General features: G+C 46.1%; 1 protein-coding gene across 1 annotated transcript in view; it reads left to right on the top strand.

Annotated features, from left to right (window-relative positions):
* Window positions 1-513: 513 nt before the first annotated feature.
* The window catches only part of KIF26B (kinesin family member 26B), a 312864-nt gene continuing 304133 nt past the window's right edge, over window positions 514-9244 (top strand). The window contains exons 1-2 of the mRNA XM_049830857.1: window positions 514-998; window positions 1266-1667. Of these exons, the coding sequence (XP_049686814.1) occupies window positions 936-998; window positions 1266-1667 (465 nt within the window). The 5' untranslated portion in view covers window positions 514-935. The remainder of the gene's footprint in view (window positions 999-1265; window positions 1668-9244) is intronic.

The raw sequence follows: 9244 nt of genomic DNA, 5'->3' as shown, positions 1-9244 counted from the left end.
GAGATGCCAGTGACTGTCATAAAAACAGCTTGCTTTTCTTTCCTAGTTATTTAGGGAGGATTGGGAACACTTGTGAATCATGTTCATTAAAGCCCTGAATAGAGGCAACTAACCAATAACTGCGGTGGAAGCAACAAGGTTCCCCCCTCTGCCTGCCCGCCCTTTTCAAGAAGAGGGGGGAAATCACAGACGTCAATCAAGAAATACTGCAAAATAAAATGGACCCTCCTGGCAGCCGAGGCATCGCGCAGACCTGCGGTGAGGCTCCGGCAGTCTGCTCGTAGCCGCCGGCCCAGCAGCTCCGCCGCTGACCGGGGAGCGCACAGGGCTCCACCGCCCGGCTTTTCCCTTCCCTTCCCTTCCTTCTCTTCCCTTTCCTTGCAAAACTGTCAGGCCCAAATGGGCAGGAGGATATTGGCTGCGAGGGACGCGGAGGCTCCTCCCAGAGCCTGGATCCCGATATTTTTGGAGGATTTCTTTTAACTCAGTTGCAAACCTTGGCGAAGGAAACAAGTTGCCGCCGTAGCGGCGGCAGAAGGCGTCCCTGCTAGGGCGACCGCGGCTCCCGCTCCTGCTTCACCTTCCTAAAGCTCCCTTGGATGCTTCGCCTCACTTGCGGAGGAGAGCGAGCTGTGCTGCCTGCCGGGGGGAATGCTCCTACTCTGGATGTTGCTGTTTCTGTGAAAACAAGGGTTGTAAGGGAATGAGAGGGAAGACAATGAGGAAAAACCGACCGGGAGAAAACCTCAGCCCCAGGCGTTTCCCCGAGAACTGACGGCGCTTTGGGGCTGAGCGATCCCGGCGGCGGCGGCGGCTGCGCCCGGCGGAGGGAGCAGCCTGCCCGCTCCGCGGGGCACTTCCCGGGACCGGCTATTCCCTTCGGATGCGGACTGGGAAACCTGTAGGAAATTCTCCCGCCGCGCTGCGAAGCCACCATGAATTCAGTGGCTGGAAATAAGGAGAGGATTGCGGTCACGGCGCGGAGCAGAAAATACGGGGTAAGTTGTCGGCGGAGGGGGGCGGCTCGGAGCGGTGACCGCCGCCGCGCCCGGGCTCCCGCGCCCCTCGCCCGGCGGTTACCGGCGCCGCCGGCTATCGCCCCCGGCCGCGGCCCCGCTCAACTTCCGCGGTGCGGGGCGGCGGCTCCGGGCGCCCGCGGGGGCGGGCGAGGCGCGGGGGCCGCCGCGGGCGCGGAGCGTCCGAGCGAAACTTGCCGGCGCCGCCGGGCCTCCCTGCCTGACCCGCTGCTCCTTCTCCCGCTCCAGGTGACCGACCCCTGCTCCCCCACCAAGCCCGCCGCCCCCTTCTCCCCCGAGAGCTGGTACCGGAAGGCGTACGAGGAGTCCCGGGCGGGGAGTCGCCCGGCGCCGGAGGGAGCTGGCTCTGCCCTGGGCTCCTCCGGCACCCCGTCCCCCGGCTCCGGCACCTCCTCGCCGGGCTCCTTCACCGGCTCGCCGGGACCCGCCTCGCCCGGCATCGGCACCAGCTCCCCCGGCTCGCTGGGCGGCTCGCCGGGCTTCGGCACCGGCTCGCCGGGCTCCGGCAGCGGCGGCGGCTCCTCGCCGGGCTCCGACCGCGGCGTCTGGTGCGAGCACTGCAACGCCCGCCTGGCGGAGCTGAAGAGGCAGGCGCTGAAGCTCCTCATCCCCGGGCCCGTCAGCAGCAAGGTGAGCCGGGGCTGGGGCGGGGAGGGGGGGTGCCTGCGCGGCGGACCGCAGCCGCCTGGGAGCGGCCCCCCCCCCAGCTGCTGGGGCAGCGAGCCGGCTTTCCCCTGGGGCTGCCGGCCACCGGGGCTCCCCTCGGCCGATGTCACCGCTGAGGGTTTTAGGGTCCACTTGGGTTCTCCCCCTTCTTGGTCTTGTTCCCTTTCCCCGTCCCTTCCTCCTGCTTCATGTGGAGCAGGGCGGCATCTGTGACAGTCCCTTCAAGCTCGCTCCTTGCCTCCCCCTTTCATTGCGTTGACGGTGGTTTTGTGTTGTTATTTCCCCACTACTTGTTCTTGTTCGCAGTGAGGGGCAAACAAGGGTAGGAATGCCACGCGGGAGTCATTGGTCCCTTCCCCTTTGGGTTTCTTTGATCCCTACAAGATGGATTTACAAAATACGCTGAGACTTGGCAGCCAGCTTAGTCGTAAGGTGTGTACGGTCTGATGCCCACGGTTTGTACTTCCATTGTGGGGCCAGGTGCAGGAGAGATCCTCCTGTAGCACCAAGTTCAGATGAGGCGTTGAAATGCTGTGTGAGCCCAAAGGTCACCCAGGGAGGCTGCTGCAGACCACGGCATTGGAGCCAGCTCTCCTGGGTGTTATTAACACAAGGACAGCTTGGTGATGCTTCTCTCTTACAGAGAAGCACTAGATTTTTTTCAGTGTGGTGGGCTTTTTTTGTTGGTTTGTTTGTTTTTTTTTTTTTTTTTTCCTCCTAATAGGAAGACTTAAAAATACTCAAAGCTGTTGGACCCTGTGTGATCAGTTGAATAATCCTGTGCCTGAAGAGCATGCAAGCATTTCTGAAATCTGGCCTCAGGTTTTAAGAGTTGACTGATCATGGATAGAGTTGGAAGTCTGCTTTCTGCCTCTGTTAGGGAATCTGGTACTCCAAAGGCATACTCTGAAATTCCTTGTTTTTGTTTTGTTTGGCATTGCTTCTTTTTTTTTCCCTGTTTGTTGTGCATAAAAAGATTAAGGCTAACTGCCCTCAAAGAGTGACCAGCAACCCTTGGCTGACCCCATGCTACCAAAATAGTAAGCATTGGGTTCTTCCATAGCAACCCTGTGAGTGTTGTATTGTCAATGGGTCTACAGCTCCCAGAATGTGATACAATGCAATTTTGTTTGCCCTGTTGGGTCCAGGTACTATCAAATGGTAATATTTACTCTTCAACTTCAAAGAGTTTTCATTAGTGGTTACGATAAAGAGGTGTCATGGAAAAGAGCTGACTGCTGAGAAAGGGTCCCTGGTACTGCTGTTGTGTTGTACTCTCCGTTATTTATGTGCTGTTTGTGAGGGAGGTTGTGTTCTCTTGAACAAAAGGCTTGAGGGCTGGTTGTTACCTTGTCTCAAGAGCTGGCTTAACTGAATTATTCATGAAAAGGGAAGGGTGGAACCACCAAAATTAATAGTCAATTTAACCATATTAATACATGGTTGATTCCTTGGAAAGTGGCCCTGTACTAAAATCTTCACAAATTTCAGGCTGTGTGATTTGGCAGTGATTACCAGCTGTGGGTATAGGTGTCAAATTACTGATACAGCTATGTCTCTAACTGACATTGGGGGTGGAGGAAGGATAAAAAGTTCAGCATCAAGGCTTTGTATCCCTGGCACAGTGTTAAATAGAAATTGACAGATTCTGCAGTCAAGTAAAGATTTGTACAGGCTTCTCGCATTGTAATAGTGGTAGTTGCTGCCCATCTTCGCCTTCCTGAGAGGTTACCCTCGTGTTGCTATTATTTGTTCTATTCTGTTCTTCGCATAGTTTAGCTGATGGTGTTGTACAGGCCAATCTTTATTCACGTCAGTAGTAAGCCTTACTTCTCTTTCTTTAGCCCCCTTACCTATGTTCTTTTTTTCTTCTTACACCTTCTTTCCAAACCTTCCAGTTCTGTAGAAGTACCACTTACAAAACTGTTAATATCCAATTTGTGCGTTTAGAGGGAAGGAAGGAGGCACAAGTAAGGTGGTCTTTGCAGGCTCTGGTGACCTTCTGTCCTATTTGCTATGCTTAATCGTACTTGTGGGCTCAATCCTGTTGAGGAGGTCCTCTGGCCTTTTATACGCAATTCCCTTCTGTGGATGGGTTCTATCTGGCTGTGGCTCTTTGCAGAAGCACCCCTTTCTCTCATCCTTTCTGGCTTATTTACAACTGTTCAGAACTGTCTGGGCTTGTGATTTCTGCCTTCAGCAGACACTGCCCAGCACAGTGAGGCTTTGGTCTAGGTGATATGGGATACATATATCACAGCTGGTGCCATTGACTTCTTTGGATTGGGTATGCTGTGCTGGTCTTGCAAGTTTGTTTTTGCTGGCATCCATGGGGTAGCCTGATCAGTGTCTGCTTAGGGGAAAGCAGGGTGTTGGCGTGGGCTCAGCTGGGGCCCGTGAGCTGCTTTTGTAGGTGTGTGCCACAGCAATGCTCTGAGGTTGCGCTCTGAGCGCAACAGGTACAGGGTCTCTTGCGAGAATCTGAAAACCTGTCCTGTGTCTGAGGAAAACTTACTTTGGCTTGGGTTGAGGCTGGAGTCTACCATGCTGTGTTAATGTAGCTGGGTCCTGTGAGGTCGGCTCTTGATTACTGCTATGGGAATAGGTTTTTGGTGGGGTAGAATTGACCCTGCCGCTGAGTTCAGTGGAAGAAGGAGCAGATCACATTCCTGGCTCTGGGTATTCCCTCAGAACTTGCAAAGCGTCTTACAACTCAAGACTGTGGTGCGCAGTAGGACACAGCTAATTGGTGATATGCCTTTATTAGAACAATTAAATGGAGCATTTAAGTGTATCAGTCATCTTCTAGTCAGCCAGATCTAGCTGACTTACATGATTTTTGTTGGTGCTGTTGAAGACAGCATAGAAATTTCATTAGCATTATAAATATAGTCTGTAGCACCTGTTTCACATTTATACTGTATTTAGAAATGCACATAACCTGGGGTATTGTGTGTTGCAGGACAAACAGAATATGAGGGTATCTGTGCTTTGACATGTATCTAGTAGCAGATATTGGAATCTGCAGTAACTTAGGCAAATGTAAACCTACATTGATGTTTTCTGCAGTATGCAATCATGTAAAGGTTTGTGTATATCTGCAAAGTGGAAGAGTATACTTAATTGCTGCATAAACAGACCAGGCTTTATGCATGGAGCTATGTACTGAAGCTTTTAATTTGATACAGAAAAAGCCACATTTAACCTAGAGCAAACTGCTTCTGACTAGCTCATTGTTAGTGTTGAGGTGTTGAGCTTTCAGTTTTAAATAGAAGCATTCTCTCCTAATATGCCAACAGGATGAAAACCTGGGATTTAGTTGTTTGGTTTTTTTTGTTTGGTGGTTGTTTTTTTTTTTTTTTTTTTTTTTTGGTGAGGCACAAAGGTAAGGAATATATAACTACAGTTCTGCTACTTTATTTTAACCATTTAAAATGCCAGGTTCCCTGCCACTTATAAAGAGAGAAATACTAAAAACTTGTTTCTTTCCCCTCTTCTGATACAGATGTGACTTAATGATGTACAGTAATTATGTACATACAAGGGGCTATGCTTCATGAGAATTAAATCTTATTGTAACCCCTATGCAAAGCATGCCCATGGGAAATGACTAGCACAGGTGGCTGTTATAGTTGCACATTGCAGTTTGTAACTGAGAGGATCTTGGAGCATTTGGTGGTAATTGTGGGATTTTTATTACAGTGTCAAACACTTGCATGATAAGGATTGCCTCAAAAATTACTAATATTTTTTTTTATTTTTAAATTTTAAGCTTTTTTATGGGCTATATTTTCAGAAGGGCATCAGACAAAGTTCTGGTATAGAAGTTTATGGCATCATGCTCCATGTTTATCAGAATTTGTGTGAAATCTGGTTGCTTTGAGTTCAAACCTGTGATATCCTCTGGCTTCAATGGAACACTAACCTTGCAGGCATCTGACAAAAAAATGATCATTAAGTTTAACTGAAGAGTTGCTATATTTATGTGTATCAAATTATATTGTGTGTAAATATTCAGTTGAATGCTAATAAGAATCGTCTCAAGCTGGCGATTATAGATTTGTTAGTATGGGATTCCAAAAATCCTGAACACAGCCTTTAAACGAAGAGGTAAATTGAATGTATAGACATGGATAGGTGCTTGGGCATGTTGTGATTTGGTCAGGAAGTAAGGATGCTATATTAAATGCTAGAGATGGATAGCACTCATGTTGTTAGGTGGCTTGTATTCTGGACTATCCCCTAGCTAAAAAGTCTGTGCTTCTGAGTATAAGAATTGGGTAAATTCTGGTTTAGTGCAGTGTGTCTGTGAAAAAGGAAGGAAAGGGCTTGTATTCAGCATACAGTTTTTTGTTTTCTTTTTTTCACAGATTTACTGATGCTCTATCTCACTTTTTGCTTGCATATTGTTGAATTAGCCTTTTCTATTTCAGAGGTGTTAAGTAGTCAAAGACTTGACTAATAATTATTAATAATGAAGAAAGCCCTGAAACTGATCTAATGAAAAATAGGTTCCTGTTAGCTTGTGGCTACTTTAGAAACATTCCCTGTAGAGACAGGACAGTAATGAACCCTTCCTCAAAGCTTAGCAAGTGGCAGAATAATGGAATTTCATTTCTGTCCAGACCTTTAATTTGTGAACAAGCACGGCCAGTCTGTATGGTGACTTAATTCACTGTGCAAAAAAATCTCAGGCACCTAATCATTTCATCCAAAGTCATTGTAATGCAGATAGGATTATTGCATTAGAAATGTGATTTTAAATGGCCTGAGGCGGTAATTTGTCAGCATTTGGAAGGATTAACTCCATTAACGTTTAGGCAACAACAACCATTCTTTTGTGTTGCATCACAAGTCACAATACCAAACCTTTAGTGTAACTCCTCTCTGAATCTTCTTGCAGTTGTATGTTTCCTGGCAAGTTGGGAAACCACAAACTATCTCACTTGCACTGGAATTACAGCTGCTTACAGAGGTCCAGAGGAGACAAACAGATATGCCTTCACCCCTGATGAATTAATGTAAACCCTTTTCTAGGAGCAGCTGGAAGTCTTGCTGCCACAATCCACAGTATCAACATGTGAAATGATATAAATACTTTCAAGCTTGCAAATATCTTTGAGTTAAGGGTGAAGATACTGTATATTAAAGACTGCTTTTTAGGAAGCTGTCAAAACCGTTAGCTCTGCAGCTTTCTCCATGGGATCAAAGAGGCTTGCCATTACTGACTGCCCTGGAAATTAGGAACAGGCCTATGATTATTTAATGAACTGAGACAATAGTGTTTTTCCTATTAGAAAAGAAAATACTTTTAGACCATAGACAGACCTATTGTGGGGGTGGGGTGGAGGGGGAAGTATTGATGTTTTATCTGAAGTGGATCTCTACAAAGGAGCAAAACTTTGATCAAATTTTTTTTTTCTTTTTACTGAGACTTGGCTGTGCATCTGAAAATATTGTGTTCAGAAATACACAGTCAGTGCTTAGTCTGTAGCTGGGCTCTTCATGCCAGGCTATTAGTTGACAAAATTCCTTCAAGGTGCTTTACATGTGCTGTGAATGCTGCGCTGATCTCTAAAATCATGTTGTACCTTTAGATAGCCTTATTATTTTCCTAGAAGTAAATTTTGCAACATCCGTAGCAATCTTGTATAACAAGCGTAGGATTTGGGCGTATAATTTTGGAAGGGGAAGAGGAAGAAAGGTAGTCCATGCTGAGTTCCCCAGACAGTGTTAGAAAAAATGTCACATGTTACCAGTACGGGCCTTTGGCATGTAATGGGATTCATGCCTGTGTCAGCAGATTATTAGAATGTTGCAGTGCTGTGTGTGTAGGGTTGAAAGACATTGCAGTTTTGCCCCATCAGCAGCTGTAGCCTTTGACATCATATAATTGGGGTGCTTCCAAGCACTGAACTTGCAGCCTGCCACCACAATAAACTTGACTGTCACACTCTATATATAATGATGTAGTAGGAACTGTAGCATTTTGTGACATGCGGACTGCATGTCAAAAGCGTGAGAGATGTTCTAAGTTAAATTGCTAGCTTAGATCTTAGCAAAGTGTCATGCTGTAGCCTGAGAGGCAGGTATGTTAATAATATGTGAGGAATACAAGCATATGGGCTCTCCCCTCCTTCTGCCCCCCCCACTAGATAAATAATTCCTAGTACACATTATTTGTTGCTGAAGCTGCAATTCATGAACTGTCCCTGACTTCAGAAAAGCAGATTGGATGTTTACTTTGAATTAAGCAAGCTATAGTATGTAACAACAACCTGATAAACAAAATAGTATCCCAAGAGTGGAAAGTTCTAGAAGTGTCTTCCACAGTCTTTCCCATTATTGGACCAAATTTTGGTTATGCTGTGACACTGATGGAAGTCACATCAGTTAATTAAGGTATTGCTCTTCTAGAAAGCAGTGGTAAAGTAATAACGGCAAGCAGTCTGCTGCAAGTCACACATTGAAATGCTGCTTTTCTTTAGAAGCTTCAGCTTCCATGTTTCAAAGACTTAGCAATGTTTCATGGAACGGTTTCTGTTAACATGGGGTGGTCACTGGAGCAAGGCTGTTTTAGATGATCATACCATGGCTACATCCTTATTCATAGGTTTATGGAACAAAAATCCCCAGTAACTTATGTTGTCCAGTTTTATTTTCAGTTGTCTTCAATGCAACCTTCCTACATTAAAACAGGGTTTTAAAAAAAAAATAAATAAGCATAATGAAGCTGCTAAGAACTGTGTTTAGATGTCTGGTTTTGAAACCTGAAATATATAATCAGACACCTTCTTGGTACAGTTGTAATATCCTGTAGTATTTACAGCCAGAATATTCATTTGTTTATGCTTCTTTTCCATCCAGTTCCCTGTTTAGCTGATATTACAGTATAGCTTAGTAGTGTTTTGATGAAACCATTTTTAAGGTTTTTCCAAGAAAAAGCATGGACCCACACAAGACACCTCATAGGACAGGGGAATGTTGACTGGACTGTTCTGAGCTTGGTACGGAGGCTGTTCAAAAGATCCTGCAAGAAATGTCAAATACTGAAAACTCTTCTTTGTATAACATGAACTATTGCTGGCTACTTATAAAAACAGTGTAAGTGGGGGGAGGGGAGAGAGAGGAAAGAAAAAAAAAAAGAAGTCTGGATCTGAACCTTGTCAGTCTATTCACTTGCATGAAATTGGCCCTAGTGAAGGGATTCTAACTTCATTGTAATCAGCAGGGTTTCATTTAGGCCACAGCTCTACCTATCATATACCTCAAACCACGGAATACTTGCATGCATTTAAAGTAGCAGTCAGATATGCTGCTTGGGCTGAGCAGGGCTAAGACATCCTGGCCCCTTGTGAGTTTCGCAATGTGCCTTTGCTTTCTCTTCTCCATATGAAGGTCATAAGTTAGCATCCCTGCAGGTCTCCTGTGTGAATACATGGTGGTTGCTCCCTGCCTTAGTTCTTATCAAAATGATAGATAGTTCAAATGCTTTCAATAGCCCTGCTTTCTAAACTCAAATCCTTTTGATTGAAAGGTCA

Source organism: Accipiter gentilis, chromosome 28, assembly GCF_929443795.1.
Source record: "Accipiter gentilis chromosome 28, bAccGen1.1, whole genome shotgun sequence".
Taxonomy (NCBI): Eukaryota; Metazoa; Chordata; class Aves; order Accipitriformes; family Accipitridae; genus Astur; species Astur gentilis.
This window is presented reverse-complemented; position numbering and strand designations above follow the sequence as displayed.